At 38.3% G+C, this 13,627-nt stretch overlaps 1 protein-coding gene across 2 annotated transcripts in view; it reads left to right on the forward strand.

The window, feature by feature from the left end:
* Smurf2 (SMAD specific E3 ubiquitin protein ligase 2) overlaps positions 1-13,627 on the forward strand; it is a 96,132-nt gene that overhangs the window by 56,858 nt on the left and 25,647 nt on the right. For both annotated transcript variants that reach the window (XM_021634285.2, XM_021634286.2), the window contains 4 exons: positions 3,544-3,627; positions 5,962-6,164; positions 8,745-8,829; positions 13,370-13,528. In XM_021634285.2, the coding sequence (XP_021489960.1) occupies positions 3,544-3,627; positions 5,962-6,164; positions 8,745-8,829; positions 13,370-13,528 (531 nt within the window). The remainder of the gene's footprint in view (positions 1-3,543; positions 3,628-5,961; positions 6,165-8,744; positions 8,830-13,369; positions 13,529-13,627) is intronic.

Raw genomic sequence — 13,627 nt, forward strand, 5'->3', positions numbered from 1 at the left:
AGAGAAATGCAGCAGTGCTGCCCTCAAGCTAGTAATGAGGGAGTTGGTGTTTGTGATGCAGCGTGGAAATTTCTCTGGTCACTTCCAGAAAATACTTTTCCTCCGCTTGGAAACCTAGAAGGACCTGCCACAAGTGGTGTTAAATTTTGTTTTATAAAGAGTTTTGAGGACTGGAGAGATAGCTCAGAGGTAAGAGCACTCTCTGCTCTTCTAGAGGTCCTGAGTTCAATTCCCAGCAACCAAATGGTAGCTTACAACCATTTGTAGTGAGGTTCTGGTGCCTTCTTCTGGTGTGCAGGTGTACATGCAAGCAGAATACTGTATGCTTAATAAATAAATTCTTTTTAAAAAGTTTTGAAAAGGAAACAAAGGCAATTTTTTTTCCAGATACTACTCTCCTGAAATTTTATTTAAAGAAAAATATATTTTCCTTAATTATCTAAAACAGGGCATACGAATACTGAATTTGAACATTGCTTTATTTTTAGAGGTGAGGCAAAGAGAATTGGGTAATAATTGTAACATTGTGACATTTAGGGAAGTATATTTGTGAATAACTTGGCCAAGCAGTTCATGTGTATGATCTCATTTAATTCTTGTGGCAGTAAAGGCAGTATACAATGATAACTGGGTTCTAGTCCTTATTCTTCTGCTAACTGATGTTGTGACCTCGAGTTATTAACTTTTGTTAACTTTAACAAGATGATTGATAAGAGTCCATATGCCATAAATTGGTACAAGGGTTACATAAATTCATTCACATAAAGCAAGTCAGTATCTTGTATATCACAAGTGCTTGATAAGCCAGGCATGTAGTGGTATACACCTTTAATTTAGCACTGGGATGCAGAGGCAGGCAGATCTCTGAGTCCGAAGCCAGCTGGTTTATTTAGTGAGTTCCAGGACAGCCAGAGCTATATAGTGAGACCCTGTCTCAAAAACAAACAAAAAAGACAAAACCAAAAAACAAGTACTTAATGATTAGCTACTATTTTTTCTGTTGTTACTAATACTGTTATTCCCATTTTACAAGAAAAAAAAATGGAGATCAATATAAATTATTTTCCTAAGGTCATATAAGTAGGGGGCTGGATCTTATGCTTAAGTCTTAATTCCCAAGCTTATGAATTTTATCAGTATTACCCACTTTTTATACTAAGTTTGATACTTTACTGATTTTTTATTACAAAGTATTTTTAGTTAACTTCAATGAGTTATAACTTAACTACTTATAGTAGATGTAGTTATTGGTTGACTTTTAGCTCAATTTATTAATTTAAAATTTTATCATATTTACTTGTGTGAATTTGTGTGCATGTATTGAGCTAGTGTGTGTATACGGAGGTCAGAAGACAACTTTGGAGGTTGGTTTTCTCTTCCTACCACATGAATCCTCTGAATCAAAGATAGCAAGTACCTTTATCCACTCAGCCATCTTACTAGCCTTCTTACTTTGACATAGAATTTTATATACAAGTTCTGTCAATATACAAGTTTTGTTTAAACTGTTAAATTCCTAAAATTTGTTAGGCATAGTGACCATTCCTGTAAATCTCAGTAATTGGGACATTGAGGTAGGAGGATCATGAGTTTAAGGTCAGCTTTGCGTGCATAGGGCATTCCAAAGTAGTGTGAGTTACATGAGACCCTATCTCAAAAAACAAAACAAAACAAAACAAAAAACCCCATCTCATGTTAGGGGCTGGTGAGATGCTCACCAGTTAAAAGAGCTTTTCCCTCTTACAGAGGATTGTAGTTCAGTTCCAGAGGATTGTAGTTCAGTTCCAGAGGATTGTAGTTCAGCCACGGTGGGTGGCTCACAACCATCTTTAACTCTAGTTCCAGGAAATCCAACAAATCATCTCACCTCCTTGGGTACTTAAACACACATGAATATGCACAGGTACACAAAATAAATCTTCAAAAAACAAATCAATTGATGCTGCAGAGATGGGTCAGTTGTTGCTCTTGGAGGGAGCTCTTGGATTGCTGTTCTTGGAGAGAACATGAATTCAGTTCTCAACACCCAAGTCAGGCAGCCTACAAACCATTTCTAACCCTGGCTCCAGGAGATCTGATGCCCTCTTCTGGTCTTCTTGGGCACTGTATGGAAATAAAAATAAGCCATATAATCAATTTAAAAACTAGTATAGGGCTTAGGAGGTAAAAGTTCTTGCCACCACGCCTAACAGTGTGAATTCACCTCAGACCCACATGGGAAGGAGAGAGCAGCTCCTACCACTTCTCTCTGACCTGTGTAGCTGTGTCGTGGCGTGTGCGCTCCACACACATTCAGGGAGGTGTGTACATACAGTAAGTAAATGTGTGCACTTTAGGTGGTAAAGATAACATTATAGATTGTTTCGGCCTTTAAAAACGTTTTCAAGTATGTGCAGATGGGGATGTCTGTGCGTGTCTGTGTGCTGGACCTGGAGCTGGACCCATGGGTGGTTGTGAGATACCTGGTGCTGGCAACTGAGCCTGGGTCTCCAGAAGAGCAGCAAGTGCCTGTAACTACTGAGCCGTTTCTCCAGCCCTTTGTTTAGCTTCGTGATAAGCCTGTTAATTTTGTTTTGGAAATGAAGTTTGTGATGTTTTTCACAGGGAAGTTAAGGATGAAGTAATCAATATTCAGAGAATATGCCAGTGTGAGACTTAAATCTGTTCTTGCACATTATTATTGTACTATAATTGTTACCAGAAGAGGACTATAACCACATTTGGATGTTCACTAGATGAAATGTCAGAGAGTTCAGGGACAAATGCTATCTTTATTTTTAAAATTTAATTTAGAGGCTGGAGAGATGGCTCAGCAGTTCAGAGCACTGGCTGCTCTTCCAGGGGACTGGGCTTCAATTCTCAGCACCCACATGGTGGCTTCCAAGTATCTGCCCTTCCAGTTCCAGGAAAGAGGATACTTTCTTCTGGGCTGAAGGCACCAGGCATGAACAGGTGCACATTCATACATACATACATTCATTCATACGATGCATCCATGCACATAGAATAAATAGGTAAAAGTTTTTAAAATGTGTTTTGATAGGCTAATTACTTTCAAGAGCTTTTATATGCTTTCCTGGTAAAAAAAAATTTTTTTTAAATCATGAGGTAGTTAACATTTTTTTAGATTGATTGGATTCTAATCCTTCATTATTTGCTTAATTGCTGTAAAATTTTGATAAAATGTGGTTTAAATTATGGTTATTAACCATAACACATCTATGGTTAATGTGTTAGTACAGGCATTTACCATAAAATTCTTGGAAAATTATTGTGAGTTTAAGTGTTATTAAAGTTTTTAACTGTTCTCAGTTTGGCTGATAGAAAAATAGGACCTCAGCAAAAATAGCTGAGTTCTGTAAACACTGTTATTCAGTTCTCATGTAAGTTGAAAAAGTCTCTTTTTGAACTGACCTTTTAGATTGTCTTCCATGGTTTGTGATAGGAAGAGCTTTTCTGGCTTAGCGGTTACACAGAAAACATTCCAAGTCTCACTCTGGCTAACACCCATTAATGCCTTATTTCTTAATGTTTTTACTGCAGTTGGGAAGAAAGGCGGACTGCTTCTGGAAGAATCCAGTATCTAAACCACATAACAAGAACTACACAGTGGGAACGCCCCACACGGTAAAATCATAGATGTATTTTATATTTTCTGTCCTAGCCTTTCCTGTATTTCTGTCTGTTATCTATCGCCTTTATTTGATTTCCTCCATTGTTTTATACTGGTGTAAACCATTAAGTCTTAGAGCGAGCACTGTCATTATTTTTAAAATATTTGTACTTAAATTTTATTTTATAATGTAATTACAATGGTTATATTTGAATTACAATCACTTCTTTTAGTTTTTGAGACAGTGTCTTTTTACATAGCCTTGGCTGTTCTGGAACTCACGATTGTAGACCAGGCTAGCCTCAAACTCAGAGTGATCCCCATGCCTCTACCTCCTAGGTGCTGCGATTAAAGGTGTGTGCCACAGCCACTCAGCTGAAGAACCAATTTTTATTATAAGAGCATAAATGAATTTATACTTACGTCAGTGTTTAAGTGAAGTCTGCTCTCTTCTAACTTATCTTTAATTTCCACATTTATGTCAAGCTTTTTTTTTCTTCTTCTTAATAAATGTTAGCTTGAAAATGAGCTTTGGGGCCTGGAGTGTTGCTTTAATAGGAGCACTAGCTAGTCTTCCAGAGGACTTAGATACAATTCCCAGCCACCCACATGGTGACTCATGATTTGTCTGTATCTTCAGTCCCAGGAAGTCTGAAGCCTTTTGGCCTTCATGGGCACCAGGCACTCAAGTGATACACACATAAAATAAAATAATTTAAAAAGAGAGCTCTTGGTGTGGGTATAGTGGCTTACACCTCTAATCCCATTGGCCAGGAGGCTGTAGTAGGAGAATTGCTATGAAGTGTAGGCCAGCCTAGGCTCACATGAGACCCTCCCTCAAGAAAAGCAAATGAATTCTTGGGCTGGAGATCCAGCTCAGTGGTAGAGAACTTGCCTAGCCTGTGTGGTGGCCTCTGTTCTCTACATAGTGCTAACAAAACAGGAACAAGCCAGTGAAAATGAACTATGATTATCCTTTGTTTAAAGGTTACTTTTAGACTAGAAGTTCCTTGATGAGACAAACTAACTTCTTTATTTGATAACATTTATCAAGCTATTACTTTTGCTTATATGTTAATGACAGAGTGACAGGGCTATTTATAATAGGGAATAACCCACCTAAACTTCCCTCCTTCCAATTCTAAAGGACAGTGAACAAAATCAGAGTTTCAAATGAATAAGGAAATACCAGAGATAACTAATTGCTGTGCTGGGAAACTAAGGCAGCACACAGTGCTTCTTGACTTGATTGGGACTCTGTCCAATGAAGTTGAAAGTACTAGTAGGTCAAAAACATATGTTTAATATGCATTTTTGTATCACGTGCTGCTTAACAATGAGGTGTGCTCTGTAGGAGCCTTGTGTACCCTCCTGATGAGCTACATGACTGGGCGCTGCAGCTCGCTGCTGTTACTGAGCAGTTTGAAGGTCTCTACGCTATGTCACTAGCCCAGGGGGAAAAAAAAAAGAGAGAGAAAGTTTAATGTACACTTTTGACTGATTGCTGATAGCTTTTGACTGTTGTTAAGTTCAAGAAGTGACAAGTTGAGCTGTATGTAGTGGCTCATGCCTGTAATATGAATTCTCAGGAGGCCAAGGCAAGTGGATTGCTGTGACTCATGGCCAGCCTGATTCACAGCAATACAGAACTTGTCCCAAAAAAAACAAAACTTCTAAGTTGTACTATTATAAGTTGGGAACTATATGTCCATCAAATTGTAGGGTGAAATCTTTACGTTAGAAGATCTCCCAGTGGCTGGAGAGATGGCTCAGAGGTTAAGAACACTGGCTGTTCTTCCTAAAGGTCCTGAGTTCAATTCCCAGTAACCACATGGTGGCTCACAACCATCTATAATGAGATATGGTGCCTTCTGTTGGTCTGCAGGCAGAACACTGCATATGTAATAAAAAAATAAATCTCTCAGGAGGCGATGTTTAAGCATTAACAATGTTTTGAGTGACAAAGAGCCATACCTAGAGCAAGAGGTACTGTTTCCAAGAACTAAAGGTCAGGTGACTTGTCAAAAACCACATGGGAAGGAGAATGATGGAAGGTCTAAGAGGCCTGCTTTATCCAAGTCCTTTTGTTTAGTGACCCAGCAGTAGTGACTGACAAGTATGTATGGATATTTTTAAAAATTTAATTGAAACAGTCCTTGAAGTTTCTTTGGTCCATAAGGAACTTAGGCTTGCTCTTACAAAGGTTCTTAAATTCATCATGTTTGTTTTAGTCATACCATTTTCTTGCCTGATTTACTGTATTGTTATTTATAGTGTGTGTTGTCTAGAAAACTCTGTTCTTGCTGTCTAAATTGGTAACCTTTTTCCCTTTTGTCACTTTTCAATAGACCTGCGTCAGAATATTCTAGTCCTGGCAGACCTCTTAGCTGTTTTGTGGATGAGAATACTCCAATTACTGGAACAAATGGTGCAACATGTGGACAGTCTTCAGATCCCAGGCTGGCAGAGAGAAGAGTCAGGTCCCAGCGACATAGAAATTACATGAGCAGGACACACTTACATACTCCTCCAGACCTACCAGAAGGCTATGGTATGATAACAGCAAAAGGATCATTCAACTTGCTTTAAGAAAGCCAGAGAACTTTTTGTTTTTGTTTTTTTAAGACAAGGTTTCTCTGTGTAGCCCTGGCTGTCCTGGAACTCATTCTGTAGATCAGGCTAACCTCCAACTCAGATATCTGCTTGTCTCTGCTTCCCAAGTGCTGGGATTAAAGTCATGAGCCACCCCTGCTCAGCCAGAGAACTAACTTTTTAAAAAAAATTGTTATTGTCTGTTTTGATATAGGATCTCATACAGCCCAGGCTGGTGTCAAACTCAGTGTACCCATACTGCCCTTGAACTCCTGATATTCCTCTGTCCACTCAGCACACTGGGTCATAGGTATGTACCACCACACTGGACTTTAAAATATTGCCACCTGAAAGGTAATAAGGGCTGGGGATGCTCAGGGCCCTGTGTTCATTTTGAGTGTATATGTGGAATGGTCACAGAAGACACATATTACACTGGATATAGAGATGAGAGAGAGAGAGAGAGAGAGTTACTACCCAGGGTTTAGGGATTCTGTGTGAAAAGAAAAGTAAATATAACTCCAATCTTTAAAAGTCTGTAATGGTTAGAAGACTATGTAAGCAACAGTTGGCCATAGCTAGTCATACCTTAGCTTTATGCTCATTTATAATAAAATGTGATAAATACTAATCACAGTTATTACAGAAAGATAATGGAATGAAATTAGACCACTTTTCAAGTAGACATTATATAAAGGTATGGCAATATTATTGTACAGGCTCACCTTAGCTTGGACCAGTACTATGACTTTTGGGATAGATACTGACTTCCTTTTTGCTTAATACTGTAGATGCTGGCTGATGGTGACACCTAATGACCAGAATTGGGAATTACATTTTCTAATTTTATAAAAACTATTTTGCAAATAAATAATTATAATTTTATCTTAAATTATAGACTCTTATTTTGGGGAAAAAAAAAGTTCATCCAACTGCCATGTCCCACAGTTGGCTTACCATGCAGTGAGTGATTCCAGAATGGGAAACAGACTGGCTTTGTTGTTTTACCAATCACATTATTTCACTTCTGAGAACCTACATTTCTGTAGGTTCTGTAAAATGAGGGGAACAGTAGTAACAACTATATAGGCTTGTTGTAAGAAATAAATGACATATGATCTCCAGTAAATTATCTAACCATGTGTAGCATAAAAAGCAACAGATACCATATTGTATCTGTTGTTACTAACATTCACATCTTAGAGGCTATCAGCCCAGTTCTTTTGGAGTAAAGAGGAATTATGTTTTTACAGTGTATGTGTGATGTGAGTTGAGATGTTCTTTTTTAAGAATAAAGCAGGGAAATAAAGTAGCTGCCAAGGCTGAAATTATTATAGATGTCATCAATATTGGTTTTTTTCTCTTGGTGTTTGGGATTGAATGCAGGCACATATGCCCGGTAAGCTTTCTTTGGGTCCTTGCAGCTGTCCTTAAGGTTAAGTTGTTGACTGACTTCATTATAGATCTGTAGATAGAGTGTGCTCTGGTACCAGCAGTAGCTTTATTATCTTACACATTGACATTTCTCACTGTCTTTTGTTAAAATGAGTTTCCATACAAAAGACAACAATTAAAACATAACACTTGAAGAAACTCTCTTACAGATTCTTTTTACCTTGGCTTCTCTACTCCCAGGCTTTGAACACATACATTTTTTTTTTCTCCTCACCATGCACTCTTTTTCCCATTGTGGTTTTTTTTTTTTTTTAATATTTAATTTATTTAATTTTATTTTATGTACATTAGTATGAATGTGTCAGATCCCTTGGAATTGGAGTTACAGACAGTTGTGAGCTGCCATGTAGGTGCTGGGAATTTAACCTGGTCCTTTGGAAGAGCAGACGGTGCTCTTAATCACTGAGCCATCTCTCCAGCCACCCCCCATTGTGTGTGTGTGTGTTTTTTAAATCAGTTTTGGTTTTGGTTTTTCCAGGCAGGGTTCTCTGTATAACAAACCCTGGCTGTCCTGGACTGCCTTTATATAGACCAGACTGGTCTTGAATTCACAAAGATCCTCTGCCTCTGCCTCACAAGTGCTGGGACTAAAGGCATGTAGCACCACTGCCCGGCTTCACTATGGTGATTTTATACCCAAATTTGTGATTTCCCTTTTCTTAACAGAGATATATAAAGATTCTTCCTGGACTGGGAGTCTTTCAAAGATCTAAAAAGCTCTGTTGAAACTTTTTTAAGGTGGCTGACCTCTTCCTCTGAGTTGTCTGCTTGCTTTTGGGTTACTGTCTCTACCTTACCACCATTCAAAATTGTTTGCAGAAATCAGACAAATGATTTGTTTTGTTTTCAGACAGTTCTCACTGTGTGGACCAGTCTGGCCTCAATATATAAATCTTCTTGCCTCTGCCTCCTGAGTGTTGGGATCCACCTTCCCTGACCAAATAGTTTGAGAAGATTTTTTTTTTCCTCAAGAAAATGAACTGGCAATTGGAAGATTTTTATCCTGTTAAGAGTATTATCCAGTGTAATGTTCTTTGATTGAATATGAAAAACTAAGTATGTTTTCATTTTTGTTATTTTACAGAACAGAGGACAACACAGCAGGGTCAGGTATATTTCTTACATACTCAGACTGGTGTGAGCACGTGGCATGATCCACGAGTGCCTAGGTAAGAATATATCTTAAGTATTCTTGGTTTTGTTTTGTTTTTTTGTCTTTTGAGACTGGGTCTTACTATGTAGCTCTGATTGTCCTGGACTCACTATGTAGACCACACTGGCATTGAACTCACAAAGATCCACCTTTCTCTGCTTTCCAAGTGCTGGGATTAAAGGTGTGAGCTTCTAACCATGAGCATCCATTTCACCTAGGATTTCCTGATAAAGAAAATTAATATCTAAACACAGTTTATATAAAAGTTCGGTTCTTTCTGATAGTGTCTCACCTTGACACTGAATAGAAAGTCTACATACTGTAGTCTCACCCCAGCTTCCTGCTAGTCTCAGACTCCTTTCCCTTGGGCACCCCTGCTAAAACTTGGGGGTAAAATACATGCTTTTAGGAGTTTGAGAAGTGATTTCAGGAAAAACATGCAGACATACCCTTTAAAAAAGCAGTGGGAGGGGGAAGTAGAAGTTCCACATCATTGTTCACAGTGCAGTCTCGGCATGTGAGAGGCTGAGGCCAGGCAGGACAAAGAGGAAGGGAGGGTGATGCACAAGTCACGCCATCTGACAACTTTGTTTGTTTTGAGATGTAGTTTTTGGTTTTGTTTAGGCTAGTCATGAACTCCTCTACTGAAGTGCTTCTCCCTCAGCTTCCTGAGTGCCCACCCTGCCCAGTGATTTATTATAATTTTGAGTGTATTTATATTGCAAATAATGAGGTTTTCAGACATTACTTATTTTGAGTTACTTTTTGAGCCATATACAAAGCACCAAGTAGTATTTTGAAGCTGCAAAAAAGACTTGAATTCTAATTGGAATCAACTCCGTAGTGCACATTCATATTTATATAATAAGGAGGTTTTATATATGAAATACCAGTCCGATCCAAAAAAACAAGCCAGGCCATTTGTCGGGGAAAGGGGCAGACCAAGATCTTTATTCCTAAGTCTTATATCCAAACTTCCATTATGTGGATGAATCAAAAACAGATGGGACTGGCTGATCTAGAGTTGCTTTCATACTGTGTCTTATAAACAAAATGACTGTAATGAAAATATTTTACTTTGTTACGGAGTTTAGAATTAGAACTTTTGGGGTGACAACCCAAAAAATGCGCTATCATTAATTAGTCTGTTAAGTTTGCCATTTCTGTGTCTCCACAATGATAGTTTTCTTTCTTCCTCTTTTCTCTATCTTAAATGAATAATTTTTAAAAAGTAGTAGAGGGGGGAGAATGTGTGTGTGTGTGTGTGTGTGTGTGTGTGTGTGTGTGTGTGTTTAAGTATGTCGTATATTATATATTAAGTTCACTGAAAGAAACCTAAGGTCCTAAAGTTTAGAATTCAGTGTTTTATTGAATTGATTGCTCTCCCACAGTAAATTATAAAATGTAATTATAAATGTAAACAAAAGTCTGGCATGGTAGGGTATACCTTTAATCCTATCATTCAGAAAGCAGAAGCAGCAGATCCAGATCTTTAAGTTCAAGACCAGCCTGGTCTACATGGCAAGTTCCAGCCCAGACAGAGATACATAATGAGACCTTGTATAAAAAAGAAAAAAGAAAAAAAGAAAAACAAAAAATGTTTTATGTTGAATTGAGTTGTGATGTACATACATAATCCTAGCACTCAGGAAGCAGAAGCAGGAGCTTCACAAGCTTCAGGCCAGCCTGTAGTACAGGTACAGAGTGTGAGTCTGTCTAAACTAAGAGCAGGAAACATCTTATGTGGCCTAGTAACAGCTATATGTAAATAAGACTGAATGAATAGTGCCCTGTGTTATTTTTTCTTTGTCTTTGTGCCCCAATTGTCTTTAAAAGTTGTTTTTTTTTGTTGTTGTTTTTGTTTTGTTTTGTTTTGTTTTTTTGTCTTGGAGCATCCTTTAGCAAATGTGTCTTTTGTATGGGAAGTCTTAACAGTCTTTACTGAATGCTTAAATCAGGCTTTAAAAGCCTAGATAAGTCTACTGAGACTCTGTGAAGAAGTATACTGGGCTTCTCTAAAGAGCTTGTCTGTGGAGGATCTCTGTGAGCTTGAGGCTAGGTCTACAGTTCCAGGACAGCCACAGCTACACAGAGAAACCCTGTCTCAATAAAACAAAAGGAAAAACAATACAAAAAAGCTTGTCTGTATCCAGCTTAACTCTGTATAAAGATACCCACAGTACTCCAACACTAGTGTCTTAGACATCCTGTGTGGCAGAGGTGTGCATTTCTCTTTAATTCCTGTAATTCATTCTGTTGTATACTAACTAGAAATGTAGACTTGTATAACTTAGCCAGGCAAGGTGGCACACACCTGTAATCCCAGCACTCAGGGAGGCAGAGGCAGGTGGATCTCTGTTTGTTCAAGGTCAGCCTGCTCTACAAAGTAAGTCCAGGACAGCCAAGGCTACACAGAGATATCCTGTCTCTTGTATCAAAAAACCAAACTAAAACAAAAAAGCTGTCTAACTTTTTATCAGCAGCAGAATTATTTATCCTTTGATTTTTGCTTCCCTCTTCTAAACTTTGATCTAAGAAAACCTGCCTGTTCCTTTCAAATAAACTTTTCTCAATAACTCATCTTTGCAAATGTATGCTTCTATTTACTATTTTTATTATTTTTTATATTTCTTTTATATCTGCAGTGCTGGGATTCAAACATCACTTTTATGCCATATAGCTTATAATTGTTTTAGTTTTTTTATTTATTTTGTGTATATGGGTTTTTTTTTTTTACCTGCATGTTTATCTGTGTACCACATGTTTGCCTGGTGTCCATGGAGGCCAGAAAAGGGCACTGGATCTCCTAGAACTGGCCTTACAGATGGTGTGAGCCACCATGTAGGTGCTGGGAATGAACCCCAGGTCCATTGGGAGAGCAGGTAGTGCTCTTAACCACTAAGCCATCTCTCCATCCCTAGTTTAAACTTCTTATGTTAAACATCACATCCTAACTATTCTCTTTTTGGTCTCTTATACTTGGAGATCTAATTCTGTGGCTTTTTGTTTGCACTAGCTGTCACAGTGGTGGTCACTTTTAAAGTCTTTATTGATCTGAGACTGTGAGGTTCTTACTTGAATTTGGTGTGGTGTGGTGTGGTTTGGTTTTTCTTTGTTTGCTTTTGAAGTAGGATATCACTATGTGGCCCTGGCTATCCTAGAACACAGAGATTCACCTGCTTCTGCTGGAATTAAAAGTGTATGTGGTTTTGCTTTGCTTTGTTTCTTCCTAGTTCCTCAGCCTCTCAGTGTTAGGCTTACTGTTATATGCCACCATGTCTGGTGTGTTACTTGATCTTTATTAGTTGGCATTCTCTGGACCTATGATGGGAGTTTTGGAAGTTTTTCTTGAATTGCTTCACTCCTTTGAGCTCTCAGCTGGAGAAGTTCCAGGTGTCCCCTCCCAACCTTGGTCCTGATTTACACCTCCCCAGCTGCTACTCAGGTCTAGCCCCAAGTCAGTTCTTTTTGTTGCTGTGAATTTGAGGGGTCTCAGAGCTTTGCTTTGCTTTTTCTGTGGTGTTTTCCAAGCTTTAATTGTTCTGTAGCAGAGGAGTCTCTGGTTCATATTAGCAGAGGGCAGAATCATTGAAGAAATCTCTGAGACTAGAAATGGCCTCAATGGATACTGAACGTCTTCACATGCAGCTGTGAGTAACCTGAACACTCTGGGATGGTTGCTCTCTGTGGAAGGTGTTGCTCTAGCAGAACAGAGGATGAAAACTTGCGTGCTGTTGCTGACTTAAGGACAGCCAGAAGGGAGTAGTACATACAGGATAAGGTGGGAGAGGGCTAGGAAGTTAAGTTCCATGCTTCTGGGCACACCACTCCACCCGCCACCTCAGCATGTTCAGCTGTGTTGTTCTTTATGGTCCTGTACATCCTTAGGGTGTGTGATGCAGTAACAGTGGCCCGTGCCTGTTGAAAGTACTTGAGCTTTTCTTTGTTCCTGCAGTAAGCCGTAAAACATTCTTTTAAGTATCCTCACCAGGTTTTTCTTTATCAAGTTTATAGACTATTAAAATTCAAAACAGTGTAATTATTTTGTTTAAAAAAAACAAACAAACTGATTATCTCCAGGATCAGGATTTTAGTAATGTTTCCAGTTTTGCTGAATTGGAGAGCATTCTGTCACTTACGGCATGCATGTTTGTTTACACCGACCTAATGATATAGTAATGAAAGAAAATATTAAAGAGAAATTACTTATATCATTGATACCTATAAAACAATATTTCTGTCAAATAAATATTGAAGTATAGTTTATGTTGGCAAGTAGTATGATTGCTCTGTATGAATTTAAAATGTGTATTTCATTAAAGCCTAGGAACTTAACTAAAATCCAGACTATGTGATAAGTTCTGAGCCATTTAGGGATTGGATGTTGAATGTGCAAGTTTGGGAAACCATTGGGAATTAAATATTCCAGCTCAGCATCTCAAGTTTCTGAAACAATGCATTTTTTCAGACTTTATGGAATCACTCTGTGTCATATACACTTGCTTGGCTCAGTAGGCCCAGCAATGAGGTATTTCTATTGTATGTTTGTTTTGCAGGGATCTTAGCAACATCAATTGTGAAGAGCTCGGTCCTTTGCCTCCTGGATGGGAGATCCGCAATACTGCAACAGGAAGAGTTTATTTTGTTGACCATAACAACAGAACAACACAATTTACAGATCCCAGGCTCTCTGCTAACTTGCATTTAGTTTTAAAGTAAGTTTTGAAGGAGTATATGTGAAAATACTAGTCTAAACAAAAGGATGTATATGTATTTTTTATAATAAGTATTAAATAATATCTGCTCTGTTCAAT

Source organism: Meriones unguiculatus, chromosome 7, assembly GCF_030254825.1.
Source record: "Meriones unguiculatus strain TT.TT164.6M chromosome 7, Bangor_MerUng_6.1, whole genome shotgun sequence".
NCBI classification, from domain to species: domain Eukaryota; kingdom Metazoa; phylum Chordata; class Mammalia; order Rodentia; family Muridae; genus Meriones; species Meriones unguiculatus.